General features: G+C 43.0%; 1 protein-coding gene across 1 annotated transcript; it reads right to left on the bottom strand.

Annotated features, from left to right (window-relative positions):
* Positions 1–14736, bottom strand: nadsyn1 (NAD synthetase 1). The gene is made up of 21 exons (XM_027281134.1): positions 14446–14736; positions 14284–14344; positions 12278–12394; positions 11929–11982; positions 11757–11846; positions 10031–10082; positions 9847–9935; positions 9641–9758; positions 9262–9393; positions 8938–9009; positions 7085–7209; positions 6954–7002; positions 6767–6869; positions 6305–6473; positions 5078–5213; positions 4709–4815; positions 3894–4025; positions 3141–3210; positions 2022–2150; positions 708–884; positions 1–543 (listed from the first exon to the last, which is right to left on the bottom strand). The coding sequence occupies exons 1-21, from the start codon at positions 14528–14530 to the stop codon at positions 508–510; spliced, it is 2103 nt and encodes a 700-aa protein (XP_027136935.1). The 5' UTR covers positions 14531–14736; the 3' UTR covers positions 1–507.
* Positions 14737–15191: the final 455 nt, after the last annotated feature.

Raw genomic sequence — 15191 nt, 5'->3', positions numbered from 1 at the left:
CAGAAAACACACTTTTAATAAACTGATGTCATTATCATCAAACAGTCATGGCACTACTGAAAACAATTTTCATCCATTGTAAAATATGTGATCACAGCAGTCATGTTTTTAGTAAGAACTGTGGCTGAACATTAATATAGAGTTCATGTAATATCTGAAATATCATTCTGTGACGGTGCTTCAACGTGTTTTTCATCTCAAACATTAAACAACAACATTAACAAATATAAAAATCATGTCTGTTGACTGCATCACACACACACAGGATCATTGAAGCACTGCGGTGACTTTTTTATTCTAGTTGGACTTGATCACATACAACATTCGGAGAGGAGGAACAGCTGAGGAACTGTTTACTGTTTCGGACACATTATGCACTCCTGCATTTCACAAATGATGTAATACAGAAAGGCTGAGGTAGACTCGTATTTAGCTTCACTTAAAGCTGTGAAAAATCACCAGAAGATGTTTGATGTGTTTTGATGTGAACCTGAAGACCTCAGGCTGTCACTGCTTTGGAGTGTTTGCTTCCATCTGAGCCACCTGTGAGAAAAGACATGCAACCTTCTTAAAGATGTTTATCCACTGTTTGTCTTCCAAATATAATCCATACATCTATGGACTGCTCTCTACATTACTGTCTAGTCCACCATTTGAAATATTCGGAACACAGTGAGATGTTTCCTGCCTGATGCATGGATCCCTACCTGGTTGTCGATGCACCTGAACTGCCAGGTCCAGCGTGTGTTGTAGAGGAAAGGTCGGAGGTCGAAGCGGTTGTCGTCAGGACTGTAGCTCTCGGCGTGGTAGGACGGTGTCACCGTGGTCATCTTGTGGCGGTTCACTGAGTACATCCGAAAGAAGTGCTTCACCTTCTGGGCCACCTGAGAAAAGACAGCAATACAGTGTAAGTGTTCTGCTAACAGCTGATAAACACACGATATTCATGATCAGTGTCCCAAAGACACATTTTAAATAACAAACACCTGTTTGACAAAAAACTGTTTAAATGTCAGAACATCCAGAAATGATCTGCAGCTGAAGCTTCATTCATATTATGGTAAAACTGTGACGTGAAAGTACAATTCTTAAACATCACGAGCAGTAATTACTAGGGCTGTCAATCGATTAAAAAAAATTAACTAATTAATCGCAAAAATTTCTGTAATTAATCGCGATTAATCGCGATTAATCTATCAACAGATTAATCTGTCCAACGAGCCGTCGGGCAACTTTTTAAAATGAAATGTTCCCCCTAAAAGTCCGTCCTTATCCATCTTTACACCACAGACTCTCCTTTAGTTAGGATAGATCATAGACATATATACACAGACGTCTCATTGAGCAGGTTGGTCCGTTGCTGCGATACGTTAACTTGTCCGCCATATTGGATGTGGCAGATCTGCCCGTAAACTAAAACAAGCAGGGCCGTTTTTAGCTATGGGCAATGTGGGCGACCGCCCAGGGCGCAGTCTCCGTGAGGGCTTTAAGTTAATGCCTCTTATACACCCATTCACACACACACACACTAATATATCTGGGAAATAAAGCTCTACTTTGCCACATCCAAAATGGCGGCCGCCACCGGAAGTAAACAAAACCGCGTTAATTGCGTTAATTTTTTTTACCGTGTTAATTCTTTAAAAATAAACAAAATTAACGCGTTAATTTTGACAGCACTAGTAATTACTCTAACTTGGCTAAACATCACACAAACACACATTATTACTGAGTAATGCCGAGTCCACTAATCATTTCTTACTGCTTGTGAGATAAATTCCTTTTTTTCCCTTTGCAAAAGTATCCAGCTTTACTGAGTTTACTTTTAAAAACCCATGGCACTGTTTTTTTTTTTATCATTATACAGAGACAGTTCAGTCTGTGATGATTCATGGTTTGAGTGTGTCTTTTAGCACAGATACAGGCCAACAGTTTAAAGTCACACTTTGCCTCAAAGTGTCTGCTCTGCATTTCTCTGTGGCAGATTTCACCTTGTTCCTCCAGTGGAGGGCTTAACTGACCTCTGTGGCTGAGAGCGCATCTTTCCACATGTGAATGAGTTTACAGAACATGCTGAAGGGGCCACACTTGGAGATCTTCCTCAGTCGTCCAATCACTGACAAGTCAGAGTAGGTCATCCCCATGTCGGCCTGAGGAGTGAGGTGTGGTGGTAGTTAGAGAAAGAAGGAAGACAATCGGAAGATGAGGAACATGAAAACAAAGCAATGTGTCATTCACTGGAAAATGTCCAGCCAGCATGGACTTAAAAGACGCAAGGACACAAGAGCAAAAGAGCAGATCATACAACATTCATACACACTCAGGCTCAGTCTTCAGGAACAATCATACCCTAAGACACTTCAACATGTAGACTGGAGGAACCAGGGATTTCTGATTAATGGACGAGCTTTTTGCTGTGCTACAGCCACCCTACGAACACGAAGCGCTGGCTAACCACTGCAGTGAAGTGATTGTAACATCAGCCGGTCAGTGGATTCAAACCTGTCCTGATGTTTTACCTGCTGCAGCAGTACACATGGCCTCAACTGACCCTTTCAAAGTCCCACCCCTATTTGCTCTGTGCTCCAATCACAGTTGAGCAGCCTCAACTTTCTTGTCTCTGATTTCCTCAGGTTGCCCAGCAACAACTTTAAACAGGAAGAGAAAGTTGACCAAACTTGTTCAACTACTATTGGAGCACGGAGCAAAGAGGGTGGGGCTTAGGAAGGGTTCTCTAATATCCATTGCCCCTCTTTAGTTATTGTTGCTGTCTGTTCAGATTTCCATTCAGCTCGGCTCATAACATGATCTGATGACATCAGATTACAGGAGCAGAATACATTTTTAAATAATGATTCTGATTGGCTAATACAGCCAAACTGATTTCATTTGTTATGAGCGACATGTCAGCTCACATCCCCCCCCCCCCATATGAATCATATAGCCAATCAGAGTCACTTGACCTACTGATATTATCATTATGAAATCCAGTTAGATAAGCCTTTTTTCTTCAAGCAGCAGGTAATAATAGATGGTGATAAAACTGTCACACGATCCTGATATTACCGTTTCAATCATTGTTCTCACCCACAAACTGAACGAGCAACTCGACGCAGCGCGCAGATGACTCGACTTCTTACCTCGTCTGTCTGTGACACCTGTCCGTCTGTCAGTGGCTCCAGCTCAGCTGTGGGCGGTGCAGCCAGGATGCTGCATAGGATTGTAAATATGTTGAGATATATGATTACATACTGATTATACATCTCAGTCTCATGAGTCTCATGTCACCAGAGGACCTCGTGATTTAAAATGACCCCACGCCATGTGACACCTTGCACGGGATAATCACAGTGTGTGTTTGACCTGAGTTTACGGACATGATAATGAAGCTTTAAGTTTAAAAACACTGGTTTCTGCTGCTGTGTGACGCTGCAGGTAAAGAACCTGACACAGCCAGCTGTGGCCAGCAAACAGAACATCAGTACAGATGTTTCCTGAATGACATCACTGTCAGGCACACTTGCTTGATTGGCTGTATTCTCTATTACGTATGTTAAAAATGAGACACAATAGAAAAGTTAAAGAAGCAAAGTACATCAAAGTTGGAAACTCAGCAGAAGAAACACTACTGCTCATATTAATTGACCACAAAACCAGGACTGGACTGAACAGGTGCAGCACCTGACCACACACTGTGGCCGCTGGTCTTGAAAATGACAAGTGTGTTGGTCAGAAACCAGCAGAGACACTTGGCTCTAAATCACATCAACGTGAGGAACATTTTACATTATGGAAGAACGTACAAGCCTTTACAGGACAGGTCTGCTGAAACAAACAGTAAGAAATCATTATTCAATACAGATAGCAGCAGGTCTGTCTCCACCTGAACTCACCCTCTCAGAGAGGTGAGCTGGAACTGCTCCACACAGTGAAGCAGGAAGCTCTTCAGGTCCGTCTTGCTGATGCCTCCTATTGGGTTGATGTCTGCACTGGAGCAGTCGTACTTTGTGAAGTATCCTGTCAGACTGAGCAAGAGAAGCCGTTTAATGGGAGTAAAGTCAGACTTCATGAATCTTTCAGGAGCTTTGTCTGGAGTCACTTTAACATCTGGTAACATCTGCTCAAACCGAAAGCAGCACTGTGGTAGAAATGCAGGCTGTGATCATGGGGTGGTAAATTTGTTTCAGGTTCTGATGAGTCAGTGAAAAAAAGATCTGAGGTCCAGTTTGAGGAGCAGAAAGACTTCATGTGTGGAGAGCTTCACTTTAAGCTACCTTTTATTTAACCACCATTGTTTCGTGTGTGTGGGGGCGGTGAAGGTGGGGTTTCCCCCCCCTGAATTTTATTCAGCCTTCTGATTCTGCTTCAGTTCGTGCTGTACTGTGATTGGTTGCTTTGTAGATGTGGGCTATAGCAGTCATAGCATAAAAATATGGTCTGGTTTCTGACACAGTCAGGATTTCTGTGCTTGATCATGGTGGAATTGCTGAGTCTCTGTAAATAATATTGTAAAGAGCACAGTCTAGAACTGCTCTGTATGGAAAGTGTCAGAGATAACTGAAGTTATTGAACAGATGTTTCTCTCACCTCTGTCAACTTTTGCCTTAATATCGAGGAACATCTATATACCCATGAAACATATGCAACCATAGAATTGATTTCGCACACACATGAAACATGATATATCACAGACATGTGGCAACAATACCTCTCATCTACATTGGCTGAACCCAGCACCAACAATCCGCCTGGTTTCCCTCGGGCCCACAGACTCAGCTGGGCAAACAGGTAGGCCAGGACCATCCTGACCCGAGCCTGTGAACGAACACACACACACACACACACAGAATACTAAGAAAAACGGCCTGTGGTTGATGTAAGCTACAGATTGCTCACAGTTGTTACTAAGGCGTCAGTGTGAAGACTGCGGTATAACCGTCACCGTTATGTGTTTGTGAACAAACTAAGTGTGACAGAGACGACGAGGAGCGGCTGAGTGACAGTCAAAGAAAAAAGACAGAAGGTGTAATGACGGTGACAGAGAGAGAGCTGCAGACAGGATGTGAGTGAGGCTAACCTGAACGTTCTGCAGAGCCAGGTTTTCTCTGTGGCTTCCTCCATTGACACGAAACTGAGGCAACCTCCCAGTAACCACCGAGAAGATACCCAGAATGCCTTTCACTGCCAGGTCTATGTTAATATTCATGTGCGTGCTGCAAACCAGGAGATGAACGACAAAGGATGAAAACATGTTCATGTGTGAAGTGACAGAACAGGACAAACATGTTCCACATGAAATATAAAACTATTGTTTTGTTCACCACATAATTCCACATGTGTTAGTTCACAGATTTGATGTCTTCAGTGAAATGTAACAAACATAAAGAAGACATTGGATGATAAGGTGTGTGTGGTATGTCTGTACTGTATTCAGTATGCACTCATAATGATGTATTCAAACATACAAAATATATTAAACCACTCTCAGAAAACTGTCACACATAGACTAAATAACAAACAACATATACACGGTGTTTTAACTTTCACTGTTCTGCAGACGTTAATTTTTTATGAATATTATTTTGAACCTTTCTGGAGACTGACATGAATACTTTGACTTTTTGGGAAATCCACTTTCCTGCTAAAATGAGATGAGCATTACATGGTGACATTTATCAAACAAGATCCGGCATGTTAGTCAGTGAGCTAAAGAGGTGCTGGTACATGTAGTTTTCAGTGTTGGACAGAGCCAAACTAGCTACCATTGCCACCTTTATAAGACTGTGGATTTATAATCAGAGCTTCTCCTTTGGTGGAGGAATAAAGTATACATATTAGCCTGAGTGATAACAAAGGGTAAACAACTAAGGCAAGAACCCCAAACTGCTCCTGAAGGCTGTGCCATCAGTGTGTGAATGGGTGAATGAGATATGTAGTGTAAAGTGCTTTGAGTGGTCGGAAGACTAGAAAGGAGCTATATAAGTACAGTCCACTCTAAGTGCGTTATGGGTAGTGAAGTTGTTTAAATACAAAATAAGGCATTTGGCCTCTCTGTACTTATTACCTCACTCAAGTCACAACAACTGATAATGTTCTATTGTCACTCTCTGCATTAAAACCTATTTTGTACTAATGGAAATACACAGATGCTGTGTCTGTGTATTGATGCTGATGTGAAATTAAATGAATCTCATTCTAGCTGGTTATTAAAACCTGATTTTAAACCATCTTTATAAACAATTAAACCGGTCTTCTCGTTACAATCTCCTCAAACAAAAAGACCTTCACGTTGAATCCCACCTACCTGCCGATCTGATTGGCCAGGTCTTTGGCCCTGCCGCGTGTGTCCTCAGAGGAGTTCTCACTCGCCATGTAGCAGGTGGTGAAGATGAGGCCGCACAGCTCTCTTGGGTGCTGAGGACAGTAGGAGTCGTCTCCTAGCACTCTGCGAACATCCTCCAGTACCCGTCTGTCTGAGGGGTGCAGAGAGACAAGGACAGAGGGAAGACAGACAAGTGAGGAGTATGATACACAACCAACACACACACAGGGCTGCTATGCTTTAGTTGGCAGAGGGATGATGTGTGTGTGTGCGCTTCAGTCTGAATATATACAGCTCATTGTTGGTCTGGTTGAGCACCAGTGTGTTGAGACTATGAACATAAGGAATATGTTTTATTACCACCCTGTCCTTTACAAAAACACATGGCATTACTCACACTGAGATCATCTGTGTGTTCAAAATGAAACACAGACTCATACTCACTGCCGTCCTCTATGGCCTGACAGACGAGCACACACATGGAGTGGACAATACAGGCTGTGGAGGAGCTGTCCACGCCTCCACTCAGAGGCAACAGAAAACCAGCCTGGAACAGCAACACAGACACTCTAATCACTTCATTTCACTTATTTGTGCGTGTGCGTGTGTGTGTGTGTGTGCTCTTCCTCACCTGTCCACTTCTCCTCAGGTAGTCCCACAGCCAGCAGGCCGGCCCTAGACTGAACAACACAAAGTTAACTGTCTATCTTCAAAAGCTAAAAACAACGCTGCCTCTATGAAGAACCAGTACACATTCTGTACCTGATCTCTTCGTCCGGTGTATGAAAGTGCCATGTTATTGGTTGGTGGGTGGGGAGGTAGATGTCGTCACCACTGGATAAAGAGAAGTCAACTTTGACCCTGTGGCATGGTCTGGGTTCACTTTCCTACAACAGAGACGCATGAGAGTGCAAGGACGTACTCAAAACTCTACTCTGTGAGTCCATCGGACATCTGTGTGTGTGCCACAGTTCACGTGACACTTTCTGACTGAACCCAGGGAAAAAAGTAAACCAGAGACAACCAAAAGACTTTATGTGTGCTACATTCATTGATTCTTTCAGCCTCGAGCAGCGTTTGGAGTGTGAACACCTCTGCTGCAAACACACAGCAACATTATGGTTCTGGAGTTGTGTTTGTCCTCCTGATGGATGTTCATCTATCTTTATTCTCCTGATGATCTAAACTTTAGCTCGATGTTTCTTCACCAGCACGTTGCTTACTTCACCTCTTCGTCTGTTTTGTGCTCACATACAGCAGATTCAAACCAGCACTGATGAACATTTATACCTAGACAACAAACAAGAGACACCTGTGTGAAGAGAAACGTCTTTTTGTTAGACTGCACTATTTGTTCTTGACATGTCAGCGATTGAGCATGATGTTTGAATTTTGCTTTATTATCAAGCTTAACACTTAAAGGCTTCAGCTTACAGCTCCGAAGAATTCTGCCTGTGTGAACGTCAGGCCCAGCCCAAAGCCCAATAATCATTTAAACTATGTATAAGCAGCTAAAGTAAACTGCATTGTGCATATCATATAGTGAAAATAATTAAAAAACAAATTCATCAATTAACCTCGTTAATATCAGTCAGGAGTTAAAACACTTGAAGCTGTATGAGCTGCTTTGATTTAGATTTGAATTGAATAAAGTCACTGCATCATTCTGCTAATACAGACTCAACACTTCCTGTGTCATTTCAAATTAAAAGCTCTACAAAAAAAAAATGACTGGCCGTGTGTCACTCAGAAAACAGCAGCACCAAATGTAAAAGTATATGTGTACGACTAGAACCCACGGTGTAGGCCTGACGTGAACCTGACAGCATTTAATATTGGGATTTAGGAATTGAGTCCAGGTTTGTGTCTCAGGACCAGGACACTCCTCACAGGTCTGGACAGAGAGAGGCACCTCATCATGTGAGCATGATCCCACAGTGGCCTCTGTTCCAGGCTCATTAGCTCTAATATGTGACATACAAATGTCAGGCCTGCTATTTACACCCAAGACATAAAGTATTTCCACTTACAGAGGACGTTATGGAGACATGGTAACCATGGTTACAGTAACCTGAATAAAGATTACTGTTACTTCAGATTACTCCACCACCATGAATACGTGTATTCATACTTCTCTGAACTTATATTAAATCTATCATGTTACACACACACACACATGAATCTAAATCAGTGTGAGACCTAAAGTACATTGAACAAAGGGTAACCATAGCAACACTGCACATTTCAATTAATTCATGGTTTAACTGACTGTGTGAATGTTAACATGCTGATGTAGTGCAGGTATGATACGTGATACATGAGACAAAGTGCTGGTCATTTGAACATGTAAACTAAAGTCCTGAGCTTTGTACTGCAGAAGCACAAACATCCATCATTATGTTCATATCTAGGATTTCACTTTGGCTGCTTTCCACTGTGAATCTAAAAATATCCCCGCTGACAAAGTGTCCCCGGGTTTTACGATCTTATGGAATTTGTCAGATTATGTTGTGAGGGTGAAATTCTAACATGATGTAACGGGGTAATTAGCGTCGGAAGGTGAAAACGAGTCAAAGCAACACAAAAAGAACAGAGAGGGAAAGCAGAGCTCTCACCAGGTTCGGCTGACACAGCTCTCCTCTGTAGCTACGCACATCCTCAAGGTCGAGAGTAGCTGTAATCACCTCCTGCAAAACACACACACACACACACACACACACACACACACACACACACTCTCTCTTGTGACTCAGGTATGTTGTCTGCCTGCTGTCTCTCTCTGTGTGCCCTGCAACCACACCTCCAACGGGAAAATTACACTCACATAGGTCCTTCATGTTCACACTGTCTCCCTCTCGTGAACACAGCACATTATTTTTACACCATCACATTTCTACATCTATCATTTATGACACAGACTTATCTGAGTCCGTACGTACCACATCACTGAGGGAGAACTGCGCTCCCTGTGCCACAATGTCTCCGTTGATGGCCACCATGGCACAGCCATCGTAGTAGACGCGGTCTCCATCGCAGCCCCTCTGGTTGGCGTACAGGTATATACCTCCACTCTGGAATGACACCACTCACACACTGAGTGCAGTGCTCGATTTGGATGTTATGATGTCCTACATATGAAGCAGAGCGCTGCCAAGCAGAAGCCAACACAGTGTCTTGTGGTGCCTGTATGAATGATTTAAAGAATTGCTTTTCTTTCAATATCTGTGAATAGAGTTCCAGAGCAGTTACCTCACATATGTTTCATACTTCTACATGAATAGATGAGTAAATATTTGAGGGCTCCTGGTTGAAGTTTACCTTGGTGGTGGCTGACTTGACTAGGTTGACTCTTTGGTCAGCTTTTCGGAGCTCGTGGTGGCTCGCAGACGAATTGGTAAAGATCTCAACCCCGTCCAGACCCATCTGAATATGAGGGCTGAAGGAAAGAGAGAATGTTCAGTCAGTCAGACACACGAAAAACTACAACATCCATGCAACCCTAGCACGGCGAGCTGCAGCTCTACCTTCTGGGGTTCCAGAGCTCGGCACACATCTCTGTGCCGATGCACGTGTCCTTTGTGGATAGTACACAGTCACCGAATGGCACTGTGTCCTGATGAACATGAAGAAACAACACTTGCTGATGTGTCCTGGTTCACGACTAGTCTCAGTTAAACACAGAGGACCACAGGTCACGTGTTCTTTTACCTGCCCCGTTACCTCCTGGATCATTCTGGGCAGGAAGTACTCCTCCACTTTCCTTGAAGAAACAAGCACAAAGACTTTATTCAATCACAACAAGACATCGATGTTCTGGCCTCATAGAAACTCTCCACTGCATTTTGGGAAATATGCCGACCTTATTACCTCAAAGACTACAACCACAGGGGGAAACTGTTAGCGTAGCTTCTACAGCTGTAAGATGTGTGTTTGGAGCTGATGGTTTCCTCATGTCAGTCTTTCTTCTGCATGTTTCCTTAAAGGGCCACGTCACCAATTTTACACATCATGTGCTGCACTACTCCAGAACAGTCGGGAGTTCTGCAAAAAGTCTCTGGTCATGTTTCAACTTGAGCTTAGAGACTGCAACACCTGAACAGTTTAACCAAACCTGTTACTGGAATTACACCAACAACCCTGCAGAGGTATGCAGAGGACGGTTGTTATGGTTACCTGCAGGTATCCAATCCAATCCACTTTATTTATATAGCACGATTTTAGCAAACACAGGGTTTCCAAAGTGCTGCACAATACGATAGAACACAATGAATAACAATATAGAAACACAACAAAACATCAAGTAGATAAAAGAAGGTAGAAAACAATAAAAATAAAATGAATAAAAGGCACTAGATAAAATTAAAAAAATAGACAAAAATAAGTACGTAAATAACAAAAAGCATGTATGCACATAAAATCAACCATCTACATGGTGTTAAAAGCCAAAGAGAAGAGGTGGGTTTTAAGAAGGGTTTTAAAATGAGACAGAGAAGAGGCCTGTCTCACGTGCAGCGGCAATTCGTTCCATAGCTCCGGGGCTGCAACGGCAAATGCTCGATCCCCTCTGAGCTTAAGTCTAGCTTTAGGGACAGTCAAGAGCAGCTGGTCAGCTGACCTGAGAGAACGGCTAGGCATGTAGGGGTGCAGCAGCTCAGAGAGGTAGGGTGGGGCAAGGCCATTCAAGGCCTTAAAAGCAAATAAGAGAACTTTAAAATGAATCCTAAAATGGACAGGCAGCCAGTGGAGTGAAGCTAAAATCGGTGAAATGTGCTCAAATTTGCTTGTGCCAGTTAAAAGACGTGCAGCAGCATTTTGGACCAGCTGAAGACGACTGATCGAGGACCCACTAACCCCCAAATAAAGTGCATTGCAATAGTCAAGCCGAGTGTTCACAAAGGCGTGGACTGTCTCAAAGTGCTGTCTCTGAAGGACTGGTTTTATTTTTGTCAGCTGCCTTAACTGAAAAAAGCTGGATTTCACCACAGCTTTAATCTGGCTGTCAAATTTAAGATCGGCGTCCACTTTTACCCCTAGATTTTTAACAATTGGGACGCGACAGGTCAGCTAACAGAGGATCGCAGAGAAGCAGACGCCTCCCACAGGTCGACAACATGTTGATCTCTGCACTTCAAACAAGCTGACTGCTTTACCAAACTTCCTGTCTGGAGTCAGAGATCCACAGCTCCACACAGGAAGCATGCTGCAGCCTCCTGAGAGACATGGGCTGTGCACAGACTCCAACAAACACTCTGATGGACAGATTCAATCAGCTATCTCTGAATATGATCCTGGAGTACCAGGCAAATGGATTTCTAGATAGTTTAATAATTGTTGATGCAATGATGACTGCTGAAACACATCCCTGTACTGCTCTGACTACACCCTAATTAATCATGACACACACTTTGTGGTAGAACTGGGAGTGATGACCGACCTCAACTGGTTCCATGGTGAGAACCAGCGCACCTCTCTGTAGATCCCGTGGTTAGCCATCTGCATTTTAGGTCTGATCAGCAGGATCTTTCTACAGGATGAACAAACATTTAGTCCAGTCATAGAAAGCAACACGTCATTTATGAGACCGGGCCGCTGTGCTGACGACGTACCTGTTGAGGAACAGGACCCGACAGTTGTAGCGCACGTTGTGATGCATGATGGGCCTGACATGAACAGAACACAAAACACTGTGAAAATGAGACACTGACCTGGACTTCAGCCATACAGACAGACCTTCAGGTAAAGACAAACTGTGCTGTCAGGATCTCAGAAATGGGGCTGCAGATGTGAACAGATGTGACAGCGACTCTTCTTTCTAAAAACATATTTACACTCAGCAGGTCATCGACTGGAACCTGCTGATTTATTTCTTGGAGTCTTTGACATGAAATGAACTTTCAGTTGATGGACTGGTGGACTGAACAGTGCCTTTTTGACTTTTTTCAAGGTGATACTCACATCCCCACGTCACAGATGATGTCCTGGGTGATGGGAGATTCCAGAAGCTTCCTCAGGGCCTGGAAGCTGTGGAGCAAAGTGTCTGACTCATAGAAGTGGTCTGCGCAGCCGTACCCGCTGTAAGAATGAAGGGATTTAGAAAAGAGATGTCACCTGAGCAACGTAAAACTGAACGTTCAAACTCACCGGACAAAATCTAAAGCTACGAGTTTGACCGAAACAATCATATGCTGACATTTCAAAGGAACAATATGTAACATAACAGAAATTCAGCCCTGAAAGCAAACAAAGTGGATCAGCGGAGATAATGTTTGATTGTCTGAGCTAAAAAGCTCCATGAAAAAAGAAATGCTCCGTGGCTGGGAATTTAACCCAAAAGCTGCAGTTCCTCAAACGTCCACTTGAGGCTGGCTCCAGAAGTGAGTCAGTCTCCATAAGTCCCCATGTTATACAGCAGAAATAAACATGTTTACAGCCTGGTACAAAAAACAGTTTTGGTCTCTGTAGCTAATTTCCCCCGTTCATGACAACTGTACTGAGGGTGAATTTATATACAACTCACCTGTTCACATTATATTAAGGCTTAAAGTTATGCAGGATTAAGAGTGTGGATTGTGTTTGAGCAACCAGGCGGTGGGGATGGCAGGTCTGCCAACATGGTCACAGTCCTACAGGTGACGCCATGCATTCACTGCTAATGGCAGAAACGTGGTAAAACGAGGGTAAATTCTGGGAATGCCAGAGGCCAGAAGGACCCAGAGTTATTATTTCACTATGCTTCACTTTAAAGTCATTCTCAGTGCATCAGTTTTATCCTATTCTTTCTATTCAGCTCTCACTGCACAGACGGTGCTGTTCTGCAGGACGTGAGCTGAAAAGTCTGAAGTTGAGTTGGTAAGTTGGCAAAAACACCACTACCACACTGCTGCTGCAACATGTTGTAACATGTTGTAACATGAGTGTTGTGGTTCACTGGCTCCCTGTCCTCAGTCATCCTTTCATGGTGCATGAAATAAACCATGCTGCATTTGTTGACTATCATTGTTTTTAGAGTTGAGATGTTTGGGCTGCAGTACCCATTCTAACCACCAGCAGTCAGTGTGTTCCACGCTGCTCCTTTAACATGAGCTCATATGGGACAGACCATAGACATATATACATAGACATATATATACATAGACATATATACATAGACGCCGCATTGAGCGCTGAATCGTACGTTGACGTCGCCGCCATACTGGATAAGGCAGGTCTGCCCGTAAACTAATACAAGGAAATGGACTGAACTTCATAAAGCGCCTTTCTACAAAGTTCTTTAAGTTAATGTCTCTTATACACCCATTCACACACACACTAATATATCTGGGAAACAAACAGGCACCAAAAACAACGTATGTAACTTTTAAAGTGATGATTATAAATGTTTACTCCTTATGTAAGCACCAAACCAACACATGCACACACATATACATATATGTATGTGTGTGTGTGCGTGTGTGTGTGTGTGTGTACTATATGTATGTATATATGTTCACGTGTAATGTACACGTTAGTGCTCTTTATTCAGAAAACCCTCATGTCACATCTACATTTCAGGATCTGGTTATTATAGACACAGATTAAATGTTAAATATAAATATTTCAATATTTATCATCACAGTAACAGTGTTACACACATTAGTAGCTGTAAACACTCAGCATTAGAAAAATACATACGTTGGTTTGGTGCTTACATAAGGAGTAAACATTTATAATCATCACTTTAAAAGTTACATACGTTGTTTTTGGTGCCTGTTTGTTTCCCAGATATATTAGTGTGTGTGTGAATGGGTGTATAAGAGACATTAACTTGAAGAACTTTGTAGAAAGGCGCTTTATGAAGTTCAGTCCATTTCCTTGTATTAGTTTACGGGCAGATCTGCCACATCCAATATGGCGGCGACGTCGACGTACGATTCAGCGCTCAATGCGGCGTCTATGTATATATGTCTTTGAACGCCTCATACCAGATCTCCAGCTCTGGGCCCAGTCTGTACGCGGCTCCACGACTCTTAGCGATGTCGATACCTGCAGGGAACACACAGGTGAGACAGGTGAGACAGGTGAGACAGGCACACACACACACACCGCGTCATTCAGAACGACGTGACGTCAGCACTGCCACTCACTCTGCAGTATTCTGTCCAGGTTGCCTTCAAAGTCCAGAGCCCACTGATTCAACGAGCAAGTTGCAACGGTCACCTTCCGTCCCATTGTCAGCGAAGTTCAACAGAGAGGAGGACGGAGCACAGAGGCAACGCTTTAACAACGCTGTTACAACGTTTCAACAACGCTTCAGAGTGATAAAGTACACCGAGGCTGTGACTCGAACTGTTTGTGCAAGCTCTGCAGCCTTCTTCTCCTTCTCTTGTTGTCATTGTTTGGAGTTGCTGCGCTCATTACTGCCCCCGTCCTCCTCCAGGAATGACATCAGCACAGTGCACAGTCTGAATGAAGACCTGCTGCACACAGCCTGCAGTATAATGTGCTGTCTGATGTGTGTGTGTGTGTGTTATATGTGACATGCTAAGATTGTTATGAAGATGCATTAATGCATGACACACTCAAACACTTGTTTATTTTGTTTTGGTGCAGAAGTAAAAATGAAGTACTGTAGTACAAGATACGAATATATGTACGTATGTGTGTGTTTTAAAATGAGAAGAGCTGCACAGTTTGTTGGTTTGGTTCACATTATGCAGATTATAAGATAATACAAGATGTAGCATCCAGAACATGTTATTTAAATGTTATTAAAAGTGTGTGTATGTAGAGTAATGCATTGAGACCTTACATTAATGTAATGTGGTATATTTTCTTCTAAGCATTTCATAGTATTTCATCGGTCTCTCTAAGATTACAGTTGAATGTGAAG

This window comes from Larimichthys crocea, chromosome VIII, assembly GCF_000972845.2.
Source record: "Larimichthys crocea isolate SSNF chromosome VIII, L_crocea_2.0, whole genome shotgun sequence".
NCBI classification, from domain to species: domain Eukaryota; kingdom Metazoa; phylum Chordata; class Actinopteri; family Sciaenidae; genus Larimichthys; species Larimichthys crocea.
The sequence above is the reverse complement of the archived record's forward strand: the minus strand, read 5'-3'. Positions and strand labels throughout refer to the sequence as shown.